The sequence below is a fragment of the Hippocampus zosterae genome, chromosome 20, assembly GCF_025434085.1.
Source record: "Hippocampus zosterae strain Florida chromosome 20, ASM2543408v3, whole genome shotgun sequence".
Taxonomy (NCBI): domain Eukaryota; kingdom Metazoa; phylum Chordata; class Actinopteri; order Syngnathiformes; family Syngnathidae; genus Hippocampus; species Hippocampus zosterae.
In genome coordinates this window covers 8039183-8060480 of record NC_067470.1, presented here as the reverse complement: position 1 = coordinate 8060480, position 21298 = coordinate 8039183, and the positions used below count along the sequence as shown (strand labels likewise).

The following is a 21298-nucleotide window of genomic DNA, read 5'->3' as shown; positions in this document are numbered from 1 at the left end:
CTTCCTGTCTTTCCCTTTTGTCCTCTTTCGTCCCTTCCTTCCTTCAGACCCTTTTTTAGGTCATCTTGTATCTTCATGTTTTTATATTATTCTTACATCCTTAATTATATTCTTCCTTTGTCGTTTTCTGCCTTTGTTCCTACCTTCCCTCTTTCTGCCTTCCTTCCCGTTAGACCTGCTTTTCTCACTGGGACTCTTTTACCTTCCAAACCTCTTCAGTTGTCTCATGGTGGCTTTCCTTTCTTCCATCACAACAAATTCCGTATTTTCTATTCCTGCGTCCTTTACATCCTTGATATATAAATAATAGACTTGATCAGTATGTCACAAGTTTATTTATTTAACTGCCAATGCTACAATATATTACAAATGCTTAAGTAGAGCACACCCAAAGGCAAGTTTCATTCATCAGCTTTGACTGGTAAGACCAATATGAATGTTTTTTTTAAATCATTACTGTATCATTTATGCAAACATTCACAATCACTCCCCACCTTCCTCGAACTGAACTGTTATTGACAAAGGCAATATGCAAAGTTTTGAATGCTTGCAGGCTATTTTTTAAAGACATGCAGCCTACAAGATGGTAGAAGAGCAAGAGTGGCACTCTTTCACATGGGAGTAGGAACCACAATAAACTCTCACCTAAAAGCCACATTGAAATATACTCCACAGCCTGTATGGAAGGTAAATATCCGGGAAGATTCTGCACTCCCGTCCGCAGAGATACGCAAAAGTAAAACTCAAAGCAGTCACTATACAGCAGTCTGTTATTAAAATGGGAATTTACAGAACATAGACAAAACAAGTGTAGACAATTTACAAACAATGTAGAATTGTCATTGGAAAAAAATATTTACTCAAAATATTATTGCTGGAAGCAAAAACATTGAATTTACAATACGTGACACATCTATCGCATGTTATGTTTTTGTGTCAACATCCTACAGGAATCACGATCAAAATTAAAATTGGATGGGTTGCAATGTGGATTTTTTTCACTTTGACATCTACATTGGGTTCAGTCAGATTGGGGTCTATTTGTATGGATTTTCTTGTATGAGCCCCGCAAGTGGCCCAAAATGTCTGACCTCTTGTTCAATTTTGGCCTTGGGTCCTTGAAACCTTTTTGTGCACCCAGCTATGATAGAAATGTCCACCAAATTTCATGTTCAGGTTGAAACTGGTGGTAGAGGCAGATTTTTTTTTTGAATGCCCCTTTCCTTCCAACTTTGGCAGGCCCCTACCACATCAAATGTAATCCAAAATGGCCGCCTCAAACAAAAATGGAGGACGTCCTGTTGAATTTCAGGCAATGTGTCCTTGAGACTTTTTCGTGCATTCTGTTACAACAGACCCGTCCAGCTAATTGGTTGTTAACAACTCGTGTCAGGGGCTATTTTTTTTCTAACTTTCCAGTGGGAGTCACTACTGAATGAGTTTTGAGGGGATGTTTTTAACACACAGAAAAAACATACATATTCACCAGTACACACACACACACACACAAAAATTGACTTTGGGCATGTTAAGGCCGTTGAAAAGAAACTGCGATTATAAGAGGGGCCCCTAATAATAATAAATGTTATGCATACATTAGCAGTATTGTACTAATTGGTATGACCTTTGGAAACAAAAACAAAAATAGATTATTACTTCTCGCTGACATGAAAAACTCGATGGGGCAACAGAAAAATAAAGCAAGAGTTACATTGGTGACAAAAATCGCAATTATTTGGATTAAGCCAACTGCATGATTTGAAGTAAGAAGTCAAACCGATATTTACATCCAACGCACACGAACCAAGAGTTCAAGTAGAAGTTCATTTGCACATTCGGATCAGGGGTGGAGCTCGTAGCCACGTCTCACAGCAAACCTTAATGCTTTTCCACCATCTTGTGGCATCTCTTGGCAATTTTTCGACCTTTTTAACTGGGCTGTCAATGATTCCTGGATGAGCTGGGGACCAGTGCACTGATGCTAAATGAAATCTTCTATCAGTCATTGAAATACACTTCAATCCATTCCCAATTAGTCTGAACTCCATTTTGTGTTTTCATGCTGTATCAGGCACTTTGCAACAAGTCTTTGGCACTCAGAACATTTGGAGTGAGGAAGGGGGAAAGCCCTTAAGAGAACCGCAGGCTAAAAAGAGAGGCTGTGGGGACAAGTAGAAGGAAGCGCAGAATTATTAAAGAGCCCGAATGACAACCTTGTGCGTTGCTTCTAAGTAATAAATAAGTCCACAGTTAATTAGTTTTAACAGTGCAAGATGGATGGAGTACTTAATTTAAATAAAAAAGGGGAATAATGGCCGGTCATGATGGACACTGAAGTGCAAAAATGGCGACCAGTAAAACATTCGTCGGACAAGATGGCTGGATGTGGGCAATAACGGCATCTGTTATGGAACCAACATGTGTTAAGGCAAACGTGCCCTTCGGGGGGAGTTGATCAGAAGAAAACCATGACGCCTGGTCCACCTGGTCCCTTTTTTTCCCCCCCTCGATCGCTGTGACTTCTTCCTTAAGCTTACTGTGGTTTTCTTAACATCCCTCAGTGATGCTTTGACTGCAAACAGGCTCCTGCTCCATCTGTAGGACGCCATAAAAGCCCCCCCACCCCCACACAAGGACCCCTTGGTCCCACCTGCCATCCATCCACGGGCTGCCGCCACTTCCCCCCTTTCCCTCACTGCGTGCTCCCGGAAGGCAGCGCTCGTACCCGATGTCGCTTGATGGCGTCCTCCAGGAACGCGGCCACCTTTTCGATATCCTCCTTCGAGACAAAAGAAAAAAGATCAGACTTCAACAATCTTTTGTTTTGAAGCATTTTTCTTTTTGTTGCTTGCGTAAAAAAAAAACACGTGTATACAGAGAAACCGGCGGTTTTGGAAGCAACCGATTTTTGAAAACATACTCACAGGCATGTATTCTTCATCATCTACAAAGAACGGCACACGTTACTGCAGCTTACCGAGTTGTGACCGTATGTACGGTATATCTGCATGTCCGTACTGTTTTTTTACACAATTTTTTTTAGAAGTCATATTCGTAATTAAAAAAAAAAGCCGGCTGCTGTGGTCAATGTCAGGTCCTTAAAAATAAACGTAGTGTACCTCATTTATGAAGGCGTAGTGAACTAGTTCGCCGGCAAGGTCTTTGGATGTGTCGGCTGAAAGGTGCACATGACATCATTAAAACACCGCCAGCCAATGAGAAAGCAGATTTCTCCCGAAAGACACGCCAAGTGGTCAACCTACTCGGAAGGATGTCGCAGCTAAGCTGCCGGTGAAGTTTATCGTCCATCTTGAGAAATAAAGAAAGCTGGAGAATGGAAAAAAAGAAAGAGTCCATATTAAAAAAAAAATGAATACAATATAGAATGGATGCAAGATAAGAGCCCGATAAGAAGAGCCTTACGGGAATGTACCTGATGTACCGGTACTACGTGACTCACATGAGTTTTGGTCCCTTCCTCATTCGACTCCAAGTTGCAGTGCATCTGAATGACCTGATAACACGCACGTTGTATTATAAAAAACGTACAAGACAATTCAATTTACGAATTAGGCTTGGGGAGGGGGGGGAAAACACCCTTGTTATTTTTTGTAACCTGCACATCCTTGAGGGTTTGAGTTGTGCTAGCCAGTCAATCAGATTGTTTATTCATAGTGGCTTTGAAAAATGTAGCAAGTCGGTGTGTGTGACTGGCAAGTGATGAGAATTTTTTTGGGGGGGGACGGTGGCCAGAATATACATCATCTCCCTTTCTAAAATGTAACCTATGAGTGTGTAAATCCAAATTTTCCAGATATAAAATGCTACTGGTGATATATGAGGTGCTAACCTTCCTGCTCTCCATCTCTTGGGGTTCCGGCGTGGGCGTTTTGACTATCTCCACCTGCTCCTGCGACAAGGAGAGGGCGCGAGGGACGGGATGCGGCCGGGACGAGGCAAAGTTCATCAAGGGGTAAATCCCGTTCCTGGTGGAAAGGTCGCTTAGAAACGAGGCTAAATCCAGCTAGTTGCGTTAACAGCGTTCTACTTACTTGACGTCCTCCAGAAACTTGTCCAGCTCTAAAGGGGACACATGGGAGTACCTGTCGGACATAAAAAGCCGGTGTTGGTTCAGCATGTGATAGTTAGGAGGTACCAGGTCTTTTTATTATTATTATTACTTTAGCTGAACTCCCAGCCTGTCTTCATGCTTGATTTCTGCCATGACAGCGTTCGGGTCGAAGGACTTGGTCCTCTCTTCCACGCAGTTCTCGGGCAGCAAGTCTACAGAGCCAAATGTTCGAAAATGTTATATTATGTTATATAAATATTTTTAAAAATTTTTAGTTGAACCCTTTCAGGGACAGCGGTTAGTTAGACAGTGGACAGCTTCTCGTGTTATCAGGTTACATGGTGCATGTAAGGGTTAAAAAATAAAGGTTGTGAGGTGTCCTCTTGAAATGCTTTCTTCAAAAATCTACCAAAGAACAAGAATAACATTTTTCGTGCTCTTCAAGGTGGTACGTTGGTCTGACTTTGCGATTGTCTGAAAACCACCAGTGTACCAGATCCATTCATGTGGCACATGCAGCAGACACATCGCGAAACGCAAACACCCAATGCCCCATAATCGACAACTTTGCTGAAAATTTTGAGCGCTTTCCTTTGATCGGATGCTAACACTGTGCGCAAACGCTAGCTCGGCTTGGACTGAAGTTTCGACATGGATTTCAATCATCGCTTGAAAATGGCAGTTCTTTTGCTCAGCCGAGCTACAAAGTCATAGCCCACAGTTACAGTATGTCTCAATCAAGCAAAATGGCTAGCTCAAAGCTAATTTCAGAGAAAGGGATAGAACAAAACATTGAGTTGGTTTGCGAACAATTCATAAGGGGAAGTTTCCATTTCATTGTCCCGTTTTCTTGACAAGACGTAAGGGAGACTCACACTGATTGTTGATGAGGCAGTGGGCGGCCAGCAATTTGAGCGAGTGCACCTCAAACAGGACGCGGTGGAAGAGGAGGTCGTGGGCGGTCGGACGGAGCTTGGCGTCGGGGCGCAAACACGATTGCGTGAACTCCTGCGAGGGACGGCCATCCGTTTCGATTGCATGACATGACAATTCCCCATTTATATCAGCTGATGCAACTTTTTTTTTTAAATAAATGTAACCAAAGTGGTGTAAGTGTAAATAATATCGCTCATACTCTCATGAGAGGGTCTTCCAGGGATTGGCCGGCGTTGACGATGGCCTCCTTGGAGACGGCAGCGTCTCCGTTGGCCTGGATCTCCAACACTGCCATCTAGAGGTTGACAAATCATCTGTCAACGAACGCCGACATACACTCGCGCGCGCACACACACACACACGCACACTCTCAGTGCTTTCTCACCTCCAGAGCGCAGATGCCGAAGGAGAAAATATCTATGGCGTAGTCATCTTCGCCGGCTGGCGAGGAAAGGCGAGGCAAAGAAAAAGTGAGAGGGGGTTGGGTGGAGACATCCAGGACACATGAAAGACAAGCAAATGCGGTTCACCCCCCCAAGTCTGTGCAGCCCACTTGTTTTATTTTCAATTTACTTGGAATATATTTAGATTTACAAGTAAGGTTTCATTCTTGCATTCATGTTTCATGTATTTATTGAATCAGTATTTGTTAGTACTGTATAAATTTAGATATGCATACAATGTAACTACATCAAAAATACAGATGTTATTTCAATGTGTGATTCAATGAAATTTATAAAGAAATGAATTTTTAAACCATTTACACATGTGCATATAAAATCTAAATGTAATTCCTGCCTACACTTTACAAACTAAGGAGAAAACATCGAGCACATTTGACAATAAACTTGTACTTGACTCGACAGTGTGCCCCCTAGCGGATTATCCATGCATTGCATCTTATTAAAAATAATCACTGTTTTTTATGCATTTTTTCACTTAAATGATCCTGATCAAACTCCTCGGGGGCCTGTTCCAGCCCACGGGCCATATTTTTGACATCCTGATTTCAACGGACATATAATTTATATCTAAGACATTCAAATACAATTTTGTCAACTTGCACAATTTTGCATTTATTTATGATGATATTTATGTTAAGAGTACAGACAATTCTATTATGTTTTACATTATGTTTTATGCATTTAAGACACATCCCAAATTGCATTCCATTATTATGCCTTACTTTTTTTTTCTAATCATAAAGTGTATGAATGAATTAATAATTTTCATTATTTACTTAAACATACAAAGAGTGACGATATTATTTATTTAACCTTTTTAAAATCGTAAAATGTGTCCATTTATTGACTTATCGAATTGATTGAAAATATCTACTTAGCAAATAAGTCATACTTTATGTGGGGGCGCATTGACCAGCTAACTGGTTGCAAAGTAATTTGTCCCAGTTGGGAACAGGCCGAAAGAAAGTCGCATTTCAATCCATTTCACTCCCCCCAAAAAATTTGCCTGCTGCATTTGACTTACTTCCATATTCAGGTGCAAAAAAATGAAGATTGCGCTGCTCGTCACGATGTTGCCTCCCCTTTCCCTGGACGTTGGCATCCGGGAACACTGGCAAGGGGATATAAACAAGATCATGTTGAATATGACCTTCGAGAGGAATACAAACAAACCTAAACTGGACTTTGTTTCTTACCGTTCACAAAGAGCCGATGCCACACTGCGGAAAGAAGATCACAAAAGAGCATGAAATGACCGTACCGGATCTTTCTGGACCAACAAGGAGAGTCTTGCGGGGATCATACCTGAGCCGATCTTGATGAGTCCGTTGTGCTGGATGAAGATGGTGTCACACGTCAGATTGCCGTGGATGATTGGTGGATCGCACGAGTGCAGATAACTGCAGGGGGACGGTAAAAAAAATTGTAGCCCACCCAAATTGCTGCAGCACGGCCATTAAAAAATAATAATAATAATAATAATTTTAAAAAGAAATATAATCATCCAGTACCTGAGGGCGGAGAGGATCTGTGTGCACCACCTTTTCCAGGCCTGAAACATAGAATACGAAAACATTGGTTGGAATTTTTCCAATACACAACATTGGTAAGTCAGTTTTAGTCCGGCGGACGTCATTCAGCACTGGGCAATCAGTCGCGTTACATAACCGCTAATCCCATTTGAAAATATGAATTGAAGTCATAACCGGGAACGAGAAATACCAACTTTCACATTCATGGTCTTGTGGTTCTTCTTGGTTTTCTTGAGAAATTGCTTGAGGCTGCCTGACGACATGTATTCCGTGATGAAGATAACCTGCAGTATGCAAAATATGCACATGAGCCATTCAAAAAAAAGAAATTAACGTACACAGAAAAAGGGTTTGAAACATACCCGAGCCTGACTTTCTTTCATATCAAGCCAGTACTTGTGGAACTTCACAATGTTGGGATGCTCCACCTGCATCAGGTTCTCAAACATCTCCTTGATCTTCTCCTATACCACGGCAATAAAAATGTTAGATAAATAAATAAATAGTATTTAAAATGTTGCAATATTTACAGAAAAAATTTGGTTTTATTAAAAAATATGTAAAAAGAGAATATAAGTCGCAACATAAAATATGATTTGAAGTCTGCGTACAGTACCTCCTGAGCTTTGAAGACCTTCTTGTCGGAGAAAAGCACCTCATTCCAAACCACCTCCACCCCTTCCTCCGTGTCCATGGCCAGGGAGGCGCTTTCCACGCCCGGGACATTGCCTTGACTCACCTGCAACAGGCCAAGAAACAAACAAACAAACAACAAAAACTTTTTTTAAACAATCAATAACATGTTGTGATAGCACTCAAACTCATTTCAGGAAATAGTTCAGCCTGATTGCAGACAAAATGGCGACGTCGCAGGCCATAAAAATGATGAAATGTGGGACCCGTTTAACTCAATCCATTTCACATACGATAAATTCCTTGGCTGACTTTAAAATACAACCGCCGACGGCCAACAACAGCGTGCGCCTTTCAGCTTAACCCCGAAAGAGCAAAGTAGCAATACAGTTGATCTCGTAAGTTCTGAACAACAACAATTAAAAAGCACAAAAAAAATCTAATCCACTCAGGCTTGAGTTATGCAAAAATGACTTCGACACTGAGCGGCGTGTGTGTGTGTGTGTGACTGCAGTTCCCACAGGAAGTGCGATGTCAATCAACCAATCAGAAGCCGCCTCACACCGGAAACTAATCAATGCAGCCTTTTTGTCGCGGCAGCACCCCACGGAAACAAAAATGACTGCCCACAGCGTTCCCAAGCGGGGGTGACGATACACGTCTCTTTCCCCCACACTCGACGCGAGCGCTAAATGCTAGCCATTGATAGACGGCGACAAGCTCGCCCTTCACGACGTCACCGCAGACGCGTGGACATAAAACAGCTTTTAGTTTGCAGCTCGACAAGGGGGACCATTGTCTCGGCCCGGGGGGGCCCAACCGGCCGACGCTAAAATCTGCTTTTACGTCCCTCATTAGTTCCACGAAGGAGGCTACTTTTCCGGGTTAAGGAAATGTTACAGAGTTTAATTTCTAAGAAAATCGGCGGCGGGGGTGGGGATGGTGGGAAGAAGCATTCGATTCAGGTGGGGGATCAGGATTCTATTTGAATCTTCTCACACGGTAGTTTACAGTACACACAAAGTGTGTCAGAAAAGTTCCAGGACCTGTGTCGATTAAAGGTCTCAGCAGATGCTGCTGTTGTTGTTGTTGTTTTTGTCGGCGGTGGCCTGACCCATAGCACGTCAATATCTTTTCAACTCTAACTATTTCCGAGAGTGATTAATGCTTTCAGCTCAAGACGCGGACTGGCACGCCACGGCGGGAATTCCTTCTCTTGACTGGCTGCCAGGGCCGAATCGGTCGCAGATCAGTGGTGGTTTTGTCCTACCGCACGGTCACGCTAGAATTAAGACTGGTAAACATACACCTGGGTTCCCGCCGTCTGATTGGCCGGCGTAAAGGGAGGCAGTAGAAAGCCTTTCGAGGCACAAACACCGACTTGTGTTTTGACATTTGCTAGGGTCCGTGAAGCTGGATGTCGTAGGATGTCGACATACACAAAACATATCGAATCGCGTGTACACTTCCCGCACTGCGATGGTAATAAGATGCTTGCGTTGCAAAGGTTATGGGAAAAACGCCAGTGTAGTGTGAGTACCGATACCAGGCACCGATACTTCAATCAAATAAATCTGTCATCGAGTAAGTCCTGCGCTATACTGCGGCAGTTTGATATCTTAGTCAGAGAGAAAGGTGTGTTTACAATTTTTTTTTTGGGGGGGGGGCATTATGTGAAATGAAATTTTACAACTCAAAAATACAAGAGGAACATACAAATTTCAAAAAGTGTGTAACCACTCGTAGCTCATTTTTAGCGGCGAGCCTCTTTTCATAGTTTTCGCTGGCTAAAACCCCAATCCTTTTATGCTAACAAGTTGCAGTACTCAGCCAACCCAAAGAGCGGCGGAGATTGATGCGACTTGAAAATCCAGCTCGAGTTTGCGCGACCTGGAATGTCAGGGTGTTCTTGAAGGGTCTGTTGATTTCCTTCTCCTTCTTATTATAAAACGCGGATGAGAAGTAAACAAGCAGGGCTGTAAATAAAGTTATAAAGGGAAACTGGGCAAGGGGTAAAAATGACAGTCGGGAAACATTGAGACGGGCACTTGTGTGTGTGTGTGTGTGGGGGGGGGGGGAATAAATTCCTGGTGGTTTAGGTGTTGATTAAATACCAACACGGTGCACAATCTGACTGAGGAAAAAAGCCAACCGCAGCAGTGAAAATCTGACAGCAGAGTTGAATTTGGAATTATTAAAAAAAAGATATCATGCGAGCAGAAGTGAGCGCTAATACAAAACCTGAGTAGTATGAAAAACCTGGAGCTCAAGGATATGGGGGGGGCTGGGGGCAGGGGGGCGTGGATATTCTCAAGCGGCTTTCCGTAATCCAGCGAGGCTTTGTCATACAGAAAGTCACTTGCACGAGTAGACAGGTGAAGTATGTGTGTGTGTGTGTGGGGGGGGGGGGGGGCGTCAAGGGCGGTTGTCACGGCGATCAATGAAAGCAGCTCTTTGTCTCAGTGGCCGACAGACCTTCGGCGGACCCTCGTTTGCATCGTTGCCTAGTCCCATCGCACACGACAGGCCGCGCCCCATCAATATTTCAGCGTCGCCTGTCTGTCAGAGCGCCGCCGAAGGGGGGGGCAGTATGCAAATGAGGCTTTGTTGCCGTTTTGCTCTTGTGAAAGCCTCAAAGATAAGCATAAAAAAAGTGATCAAGGAAGGACATGTGAAGAGGTTGATGTCTTTACTTGTATCGATGCACATGGACAAACGATGTGGGGGAGGGGGGGGGCAAGTAACCAGGAAGACAGCGTTATATTTATGATTATAGTAAAAAAATCGTAAATGCATAACATGCCTCTTATCCGGGCAACAAACAGAGTGGGATAAAATTATTTCTCCATTTTCAAAAAATTTGTGAAAACGCTCCGTGGAGCCACTAGGGCGGCGCTAAAGAGCAGGTTGCAGACCGCCGCCCCAAACACATGAATGGCTACTGGTAGTAGTGACCAGATTACTAAGGGGATTTAGAGCGACGGAGCTGTCGCGGATCACCACCCGCCTCCACCACACATCCCGACAGCGCCTGTGGCCTGAGCCACTGACCGTCTGCTGACCTTCGCCTCCATCGCTCTCTCTCTCTCTCACCCAAAGTTGTCACATGAGCAGCTCGCGGCCACTCTCAGGGAGAGCGTGTGCACTCTGCGTGATGAATGATGATATCGCTCCACTCTTAACGGGTCAGATAAGGGACATGAAATATTAAAAGCTCCCGCTGACGCAGGTGAATGTGAAATTAGTACTCCAAAAGATATGTCAACCCACCTGATGATGTTTTTTTTTGTTGTTGTTGTTTTTGCGCACTACAAAGTTTTATCAATCGATTATACAGGGCCACATGTTTCACCCGGAAATAAAATTAAAAGAAGAAAAACAATGTTCAGTCATGCATCCATCTATCTCCATGTATCTTTTTGGCCACGACATTCGTCAAAGGAGCAGTATCTGTGCTTGGTGGTTGCGCCTTCTCGGCAGCACGTCTGTACCAGCACAGATTTTGATTGGGAGGAATGTCGGCGCCATTGACTGTCGGTGCTGGACAGACCTGGGGCGCTTGTGTTTTTTTGCGCCAGTAATGGGCAGCATTTTTCACAACCCCGATTTGTTCAGTGGCTATGTCAGCGCTGTTGGAAAGTTGGCGTTGGTGCGGCTGGATGGATGGCCGCTGAAGTTGAGGATGAGGAGAGAGGAGCGTTGGCGAAGAGCGCCGATGCGTATTTGGAACCGTGAGTCGCCGCTTGGAATTGAAATGGATTTCCATGCGACAGGAAAAGTGAACCAATCTTTTTTCGTCAATGGATGCTACAGCTTCTTGTTGACTTTGAAACTTAGCTTGTAGCCGACGTGTGCACATTTTGAGCATGACGTCTCTGATCCACTGGTTAAAGGACACTTTGATTCTCTCCTCTTTCATCTCAAACTGCTTCAAACAACAAAGCGTGTGACGGAAAAGTGGTTAGGACTGCACGACTGTCCGTGTTTTATGTTATGTGTTGTGTTTATTATTTTACTTTATGTTAACTGTTTTGTAAAGCGCTTTGTTACAGCTGCCGCTGTTGTGAAAGCGCTATATAAATCAGCATGTATTGTATTGTATTGTATTGTATCTACCGTACACTACAAGACGCACCTAAAAGCATTCCATTTTCTCAAAAGCTGACAGTGCGCCTTATATATGGATCGATAGTCCGATTTCTTGGACGTAGTATTTTAAATGTTCCGTAAAGTGCTTTGTTACAGCTACAGCGGTTGTGAAAGCGCGATAAAAATGAAGCTGTATTGTAGTGCATTCCCTTGAGCGTAGCTCCATCTAGTGGATGCATAAAGCAATCACAGCCACTATTATAGCTTCTATTCAATGCGTCTTATAATGCGGGGGGCCCTCTATGAAGCAGTTTTCAAATAGGCCATTCGTTGAAGGTGCGCCTTATACGCCGGTGCGCCTTATAGTGCGGAAAATACAGTCGGTATATTAGGGGTGTAACGAAGAATTCCCTCCCTATAAGCATTGCGGACGTGCTCTCCGAATTGCTTTAAAATATCTAAGTGTATCGGTCGACGCATTAATGAATTAATCTGCATGAAATGATCAATATGTTATAAATCACTTTGACAGTGATGATGATTTTTTGGGTTTTGTTGTACGCAATCAATTTGGATAGTTTGGCTTTAGAGTTTAGGACAAGGTCACAGGTTCCACAAGCGTACTATCATCACATTACATCACACGTTGTGATTTCCTCAAGGAGACCTTGACGCTGAGACTGCGGCCCGAAGGAGACCATAATGAAAAACCAGCGCGGTGGAGGCGGGCTCGGTCGGCCGGCGTTTGAGGTGACGATTAGCTATCGCCGCCCCATTGTGGACGCGACAAAACCGCCGATTTACGAGGCCAGCCAATTCACCCGTAGGCGTTTTTTATCTCCCATCTGCCTGCGGGACGGAGTTTTGTTTTTGTTATATAAACATCCGGAAGAGCAGGTTCAGCAGCATTTCGCGCCAGGTGAAACCTTTGAATTGAGTTGAAATGAGGCATACACGTTTATACAGAAGAAAGATTGACAAGAATCAAAGAAGCTGTAAACCGTGTAGTCAAAAATGGGGAATACGGCGTGAAAAAAAGAAGCAATTACAGTTTAAAAAAAAAAACACACACATGAGGACACCAGAATTAAGACAGAGGACAAAAAGACAGTATATGCTCACATTTTATCTTGGTGCTACTGTTTGTTTTCTAATATTGGTCTTTTTCCAACATTTTTTTTCCTCCCCCCCCTAAACTGCCCCGTCCACAATGCGGTAAGAGGAGGACCGACACTTGACTGATTGGCCTTTTTTTAGCCAGCAGTTTCCATGTTCCCGGGAAACCAAGCACCCTTGTTTTTGTTTTTCTTGCCTATACTGGCGCACTTACACAATTAACTCTGTTCTTGGAGTTCTTGGAGCAAGGCTGCATTCCCCCCCCCCCCCCCCCACTCCCCACCACCACCAAAACAAAAAAAAAATCTTTGAAAAGACCCTTTTCGTTTGACACGAGGGCCTCACTGCAGTGCAGCTTGCCGGCAAAGGGAAAACAAAACAAAAGGGTGACTTTGGTCAAATTGGCGTTGGTTGCATTAGCGGAGGGATAACAGTGGAGCTGGAAAAAGCGCCATTTTGTTTCCACGTGTGAATTAGCGTAGCCCGTGAAGGCGGATCCACGTGGAGAGGATATCATATCCGTTTCGTAAAAAACAACCATTGTATTTTGTTGTAATATTTTTGTCCACTTAACATAACTGTGATTTAATATTTTTGTATACTTTTAAAAACCAAATATGCATTTCTTTTTTTTTTTACCTAATATTTGGGTATTGCAGGGGTTTTTTCACATTACTTTTCCTTTTTTTTGGACGAATTTAGTTTTCTATTTTTTAATGTTATCATTTTTCTTTTTTTTCATCAATCAAAAATGTTGTATCACTACCCTAATAATTTAGTAATAATTTTGTTGCGGTATTTATTTTCTATTTTCCCCCCTGGTAGTTGTGCATTATTTGTCCATATTTGTTATTTTGAAATCAACTGTTCAGACGTTAATGACACTTATGATGCTCACTACTACTAATTGCTCACCAGCAATTATCTTTATCTGAAAAAAAACAAAAAAAAGTGTTTTGGACAAGTATAAAAAGTGTCATAAATAATTTTTAAATTTGCTGTCAAGTGGCAATGTTCCCAAAGCCATTGTGCGGCCTGAGAGATTTATCGTGCTTAATCTCTCTGCAGAGACGAGACGGAGCTGCCGCAGTCAATCGAAACTGACGAACTGGCTATTTCCCGGACACGTTTCAGCACTTTGCTGGCATCGTCTTGACTGCATCATTGAGACGGCTGGGAATAAATTTAACTGGATCTGAATGCGAACATCACGGCAGTAGGTGGGTGAGGAGACCAGTTTCACAAGTCCAAATGGACACAATGAGAGCGACCGCTGTTCTTCGAGAACAATGCCCCTCTCTGTGTAGAAAAGTGAAAGACTGAAGATGACACGTAATTCACGTTCGCGTACTGACTAATGTCCAACAACACATTCACAGTCTGAATACAAAGCAGATTTACCGCGAGCAAAACCACAGTTTCCGTTGGAGTTGCTCAATTTGATGATTTCATCCCAGGGGAACGGTTTAATAACATTTTATGCGCAAGATAGGGATTCTCATGCGTTATTGGTCTTGCGGAAATTGGATTTCTTGTCCGATAAACATCTGAGAAATGTGAGGAAATAACATTGCTTTTCATTGCAGGTGTCCTGCTTTTCTCATAGACCCTTAGCATACTGTTAGTTAGCTTGCTAATAAGCTTCAACTTTAATTAGCATGGTAGCCGACTCGCGGTTAGGTGAAATGCAAGTCATTAGCCTCAACTTAATCTAAACATGAGTAGCTAGATGCTAATTTATCTAGTCAATGAGCTACATCTACTGAGCATGGAGTTGTAGCAGGCAAATAGCTGGCATGCAAGTCGTTAGCCAAGACTTTAGCTGTTGATTTTTTTTTTAACAAAGAAAACATTAGCAGTACAAAAACAGGCTAGTTTATCTACGTCAAACAAGCGTTATCCATCGTATATTAGTAGTTAGGCAACATGTGCGTCATTAGCCTTGGGTTTAGCTGCATCTATCCACTTTCAATTGCTATGTTAGCAGTTAGCCATAAAGCAATTTTCGCTGTTAGCCAAAATGCTTATTAGCGCACTACTTTAGCTGCTTCTAACAAAGATTATTAGCATATTATTCCAATTTAGCCAATACTTTAGCTCCTGCTGACAATAAATAATCTTTAGCTCCGTTAATTAGCAGATATGCTACTCGAGCCGCGATTAACAAGCATGGATGAATAATTAAACGAGCTTCTTTTTTTTGTGCCGTTTCTAACTAACATGGACCTTTAATCAGACTACAAATTTGCTTTCATGAATATTTAGATGCTAATTTAGCTGCTCATGACAAGCATGGCTCCTGTAGAAGCCCTTGTGGTGATGTACAACCGCTAGTTTTGTAACATTTTGGATTTGCCAAGCTTTGATAAGCAGTAAACACGATAAAACCTGTCAGTAACATAGCGTATCAGAAGCCCGAACGCCGCTGTGTCATAATTATGTATGTAGTATGACGTGGCTGCTAAGATAGCTATGTTTACTCTCAAAGGTTCAAGATTTTTAAAAAAAGTGTGCAATGCAAAGGAATGCCGCAACACATCAAACTGTATCTCCATTTTACAGAAGGTGATAACCGAGAAATCTTATTTATGCCTTCCATGGTCAGATAGAGGGCTTGTGTAACATTAAAGAGGGCATGCTTTCTTCATGCAAGGACTGCAAACGAGCACTTGGTCCAAGTCGAAAAGCAAGTTCTGACTATTGACCATAGTACCACCCGGAATGCTTTCTTTCTGAAGCCTTACAGAGGCACTGAAAGGGCATTGGAGTGCATTCGCATTAACTTGACTCCGGCTGCTGACTGATGCTAATGCACAACTCATCTACGCCGGAAGGTTCCGCCCAAGTTTCATCACGTCCAGTTGTCATCATCATATAAAAACTTCAACGCTGCAAGGTCTGCATTAAAGAGAATCAATAAAACAACCTCAATGGGACATGGGTGAAAACTTCCAGATAAAATAACTCTGCATTTCCCTACAAAAAAAAACGTTTTTGAAAATGACTTACTTGACGGCTATTGCGATTCTTAATACATCATACACGTGAAAAACCGCAATGTCGAGGTACTACAATGAAAAGTAATTGGTAGCCCACTTGTTAAGTACTTCCCGTAAACGACACTAGCGCCAAGCCGTTTACGAATTAACTTTGAATCCGTTCATGGTGTTTTTCAATATTAACGTTACAGAATGTATATTGTTGACACATACCGGAGCAAAATTCTATGCTAGCATTAGCATGCGCGTTCATTTTTTATGATTTGCAGAAAATGTGGGAATGACAAACGACAAATAACAAATCTGTTGGTCCAGGCAATGGAAACAGAAAAATGGAAAAGAGTAAACAAAACACGATGCAGAGTTCAGGCAGAGCAAAATGCTATGCTAACATTAGCATACATGTGCCCACACGAACCCCTGGACCTCCCTTTAAATTGTCACAAGTCAAGATCACGTGTTGAACATCTTACGTGTTGCTTTAATATTGCGACGTGACCCATATCACCAACATCTCTTCAGTGACCACCGCCAAGGTGCTACGTGACTGCGCTTCACGGCCGCTCGTTGATACATTATTTATTTTGAACACGCCACGGCGCTGAGACATTTCACACGGAGAGCCCGGCGCAAACGTCCACGTGGCAAATGTCGGGCTGAAGCTACAGAAACAACGCACCGAAACCGCAAAGACTAGCTCAATTAGCATGTACGTTCATTAGCTCGCGCAACTTTTAGCATCGACGAGTTTCTATTCGCATACACAATCATTCACACAGCATAGAAAGTGCTTATTACTAGCGAAGAGCTTAAATTACTTCAAGACGTGATTAATCGAGCATCAGTTCCAAACATTCGACAATAGTTAACCATCGATTCACTGACTATTGTGTTCCGGATAATTTCCTCGGCGAAAACACACACATATGCCATAGATGTTATCTCATCGAGTCAGGCCGTAATATCGGAGCATGTCAACACACACACACGTCAGCACATTGTGCCGTTAAACCATTCACAAATCTGTCGGTACAGCTGTGAAGCTCAAAGTCATGTGACCGCACAAACACTCCAAGAAAACGGTCACGTTAACCGGCTATTAAAAACGGATCCATGCGAAAGCACTTGACGGCATCTCCACGTGCTTTGAAAAAGGGTCAAATAAATGAGAACATTTTCCACCGAAATTTTAAATGGTCTCGCTACCTGTTAAAGATTTATTGCGTGCTGGACTTGCCTCGTAGAGTTACCTTAAACTTTGAACTCAACAAAATGAGAGTCTTCAAACAACCGTTGCTAAAATGCTAACATATAATCAGGTGCAACCTGACCAAGCATTAAAAAAAATGTGAAGAACAGATCCGATTTTGACACATTTTGTGAGTCACTTGAGCGAATGTCGCCATTCCGAAAGATTCAGGTGACTCAACCGTGCATGATTTCCCGTCTGGCTCCATTAAAAGTGAGACTTCCCCTGGCTGCTTTTGACTACTTCAAAAGAAGAATTGGAAGAGGACTGAGCCAGCGCAGGGAACCGAACCACGTGACGCAGTGTTTATTTAAATGCCCGAGCGAACTCAATCCCGAATCAAGTGGCGTCTATTGCGAACTTTGACACACTGACTTCTTTACACGGCATGCGAGTTACACTGAGCCTGCTGGATGATACGCTCAAGGAAGCTCGCTTGACATGATCAAGTGCATGTACTGCGGGGCTTCTTTTTTTTAAAATTACATTTCCTTGTCACTTGTTGCCAGGCAGAATATGGTTTTCCATAAGCATCAAAAACTTTATTTTGGGAGTAGATTTCTGACATGAATCAAATATTAGGAGTCATTTAGGGCACCGTTGAGCCATGTTTAGCGAATGCATCGCAACTCTTATCGATAGCCGGATAACTGGAGCTCTCTGGAGCAGCGGGAGTTAATGGAATCATTAAAGTTAAGTAATCAATGGGTGGAACAACGCTCGGGTGGGGTTGCGAAATAGCTGAGCGTACTTTTTCTGCCGTGGACGTGCAAAGTCAGAAGAGTGCGAGCCGAAGATAAGCTTCACGTTGAAAGTCTTGGCGTTATCAAAAGAGGCTAGCGGCCGCGGCCCACTGCCCGACGCGCAATCACCGAGTTGTACGAGGCCATCGCTCTTGATGTCTGATCATCAAACTGGCTGCTTAAAGGACTTGTTTGCTTAGAAATATGCTGTCTTATTTTTTAACAGGCATTTTTTCCCCTTTACCTCCTAAAAACAAACAAAAAACGGCGAGCTAGTTGGAACGGCAATTAAGAGGCGTGAGGTCGGATCGACTGATCTGGCTGCTCGGAAGGATTTATGAGGCACAATAATTTCTGTATGCAGTTTTCGTGAACACTGAAGTCGATTTGGAGTCATATTGACAAACCTAATGTCCGTAATATCGTAATATTTATATTTAACCCTGCAGCAGTCCTCCCCCAAATATTTTCATAAACAGAGATAAGATATCCTTTATTTGTCCCACACTGGGGAAATTTACAGATTTTCTCGCCATTAAATTTTTAGTGGCACCCACCCAACGACAGACAAATTCTACCAACTAGCGCTTTACATTACATATTTTTAAACTTTATGCCTAATACCAATACTATATGCATGTGCAGTGCAAGTAATAATGTTCTCCACTAGGGGGCGCGGGCCTCTCGTTCGTACAGGACTGCATGTGACTGAACGCATGTAACTTGAAAAGGTGGTGAGTGACAAGGGAGTCGGCAAAGTTACCGGAGTCAATACCATAACTTGGGGCCATCGGGCAGGCGACGAGTGAATTTGCGCTTGTTTATTTTGTCATGTTTGTTCAACAAAGCGACTGAAAATTCACCAACACTTGTGTCTGCTCTTCTATGGGTGGAAGAATTACCGTTTCATTCTCACTAGCTGTTTTTTTTTTCTTGCACTGCTGTTTTTTTTTTCTTGCACTGCCGGAACAGTCCGTGGGGGAAAAAAATAATCACCGTACAAGATATAGTGAATAATCAGCGATACAGTGAAGGCGCATAACATGAACCATGACCTACAAAGAAATGACTGTATATGTTTTGGTAAACAATGAAGACAAATGAGAGTTTGTCACAAATTCACCATGGAGTTTTGGCAAAATATGAGAAACAGCTCAGGGGGTGATACTGGACAATTGCATATCACTGCAAACTCCAAGCACAATAACAAACAGGGTTGAATTAATTACAAACGCTGACAGCGCCACTCAAAAGTGGGCGTTACTTGCAGAATTTATTGAGACAGTGCAGGGGTACCTAATAAAGTGTCCAATGTGGAAAGTGGTTTGCGACGGGTTGGGGTGCCGCGCCGCAGACACTAACCATACATTGCCCCCCCCCCCCCCCCCATCCCCCCAACCAACCTGCTCTTTGCGCTTCTGCCATCGTCCACAGGGGCTTTCCTCCAGGATCTCGCTCTCATCTTCGCTCTCCTCCTCCTTCCCCTCCGATCCCGATTTCCTCTCCGGGACGGACATCGTCATCTTCACGCCGTCTACTGTTGACAGATTTCAGCCCCCTTCCTCCACCGGAGGCCACCCTCCTTCCACTCCGCCTCCTCCCACGGGACGACGCTTTTCCTCGGGCGCCGTTTCGCTGTCTAAGTCGGTGTTGATAAAGGCTTACAACAAGCTACGCCACACCCCCCTTGTGGGGGGGGGAGAAAAAAAAGCAGACACACTGGAAGGAATAATTCGGAAAACTCGCTTCTTAGCTTGCCGGGGACGGTTCGAGCGAGACGGAGAAACGCGAAGAGCAATCACGGGGAAGCGGTGGTCGCATGGTTGCCCGGTTTTTATGGACGATAGTTAATGTTCCGCGTTATCCTTCGAGTGGAGGAGTGTGTGCGCGTGTGTGAGCTGTTTGCGTCCAAAGCCTCCCAAGAAGCACCGAGGGGAGCACATTTACCGTAATGGCCTTGAACACAGAGCCGCGAAAAATGCGAGAAGCTCAAAAGCACCTGGAAGGCGGAAGGGAAACATCCGGGGACTGGAGATCGGCGGAAGTTGTCCATCCGTGTAAATTGCATATCACTTTTTTTAGTTTTTGACCACTCAGCGAACTATCATTACATACACTTTTTTACACGAAGTTGAGATGAACTGTGTATCACTGTGAGTCAAAAGCAACATAAAATGGCCAATGGTAAAGTAGTAATAGATATTTATATTTATTGCGAAATGGTGGCAAACCATACTGTCAGAGTCCTCGCATTTACACTTTTTTCAAACAACTAATATCAACCATTAATTTTAAAGATCATGTTGTTTGACATGAAATTTAATGTGTTTTGGGATATATTTGGGTTCAAACCATTATTATAGGGAATATAAAAAAATTGGGGATGGTGAGTCACATTTGTCTCTATTCATGACGGGTCGTGTGATTAGGCGAAAAGAAGAGAATGCTAAACCGCCAAAGCTCTCTTTGCGTCATGTCACCTCATCCCACACTTACGGGGGATACGTTAAGCATTTTAAAATAATTTACAACCGTGAAATCTCAAACCTTCATTATATTATTGAGCCACAGCAGAAACATTGCGGTAATTGGTTGTCAACATGAGGCTGATACGACTCTATTCTGCCCTCTAGTGGTCTTTAGGGGGAAACACCCACAGAGGACGGTACTACCCTGCTGTAGTGTTTTTTTTTTTCATTTGATGTAATGTAATATAATGTATTTATTTTATAATGCACTTGTTTTTATTACAATTTAATGTAGTAATGTATTAAGTTTACTCAAGCACATTTTAGTTGATTTTGTTCAACTATACTTTGCTTATTGAATTTTATTGAACATTTTATGTGATATTTTGTATGCAACTACATCGTATTGTATTGTATTCTGTGTAGAGCCAGTGTATGACGTTTTTACTATAATTGCTGCTTTCCACTATAACCACTCATGCAATATTCAAGGTGTTCATTTCACAATTTATTTGGCAGTGTTTAAGAACTGAGAGCTGAAGACTCTTGTTGGTCAGTGAGCTGTAACACACGTGTTGTAATCACTCACTCTCTATATTTAGCACCTGTATTATATATATATATATATATATATATATATATATATATATATATATATACACACACACACTATATATATAGGTAAGGAGATTTTCTTGGCGCAAGGCTGCACGATGCACAATGTGGGCTTCCGCACCGGTGCGGTGGCGAGGGCGCAACATGGTGCCTCAAGCATGAGGGGGTTGGGGGGTTAATAAAGTGCGAAGTGTGCAGATAACAAGAAGGCATATTGGACAGCCTTTTTGATTGAGTGAATGCCATTTTTAATAAGAAAAGATAAGAAAACCTTTATTAGTCTCGCAATGGAGAAAATGGAAAATGGAGCAGGATTACATTTTGCACACACAAAAAAAAGGCTTAAGTGTGAGTATAAAAGTTGTTTCACTTGTACAAAGGT

At 42.8% G+C, this 21298-nt stretch overlaps 1 protein-coding gene across 5 annotated transcripts; it reads right to left on the bottom strand.

Annotated features, from left to right (window-relative positions):
- Positions 1-316: 316 nt before the first annotated feature.
- Positions 317-19851, bottom strand: nrbp2b (nuclear receptor binding protein 2b). 5 transcript variants are annotated; one of them, XM_052053839.1, is made up of 19 exons: positions 19237-19851; positions 7621-7743; positions 7367-7468; positions 7199-7288; positions 6984-7024; positions 6778-6872; positions 6669-6692; positions 6497-6583; positions 5394-5449; positions 5208-5303; positions 4948-5080; positions 4182-4284; positions 4053-4103; positions 3851-3986; positions 3434-3514; positions 3264-3327; positions 3120-3175; positions 2925-2944; positions 317-2779 (listed from the first exon to the last, which is right to left on the bottom strand). In XM_052053839.1, exons 1-19 carry the CDS (start codon positions 19354-19356, stop codon positions 2548-2550), a joined length of 1710 nt encoding a protein of 569 aa, XP_051909799.1. In that variant the 5' UTR covers positions 19357-19851; the 3' UTR covers positions 317-2547. The 5 variants fall into 5 exon arrangements, with proteins under 5 accessions (XP_051909799.1, XP_051909800.1, XP_051909801.1 ...); XM_052053840.1 differs by having other exon boundaries at positions 3461-3514; positions 19237-19850; XM_052053841.1 differs by lacking the exon at positions 2925-2944 and having other exon boundaries at positions 2543-2779; positions 19237-19850.
- Positions 19852-21298: the final 1447 nt, after the last annotated feature.

Excerpts from the sequence above, each read along its gene's own strand:
- nrbp2b (XM_052053839.1), bottom strand. The coding sequence starts at position 19,356 with ATGACGATGTCCGTCCCGGAGAGGAAATCGGGATCGGAGGGGAAGGAG. Across the intron at positions 7,744-19,236 it reads GGCAGAAGCGCAAAGAGCAG|GTGAGTCAAGGCAATGTCCC; the intron begins GTTGGTTGGGGG and ends GGCCTGTTGCAG. Across the intron at positions 6,584-6,668 it reads GCATCGGCTCTTTGTGAACG|TGTTCCCGGATGCCAACGTC; the intron begins GTAAGAAACAAA and ends TCCCCTTGCCAG.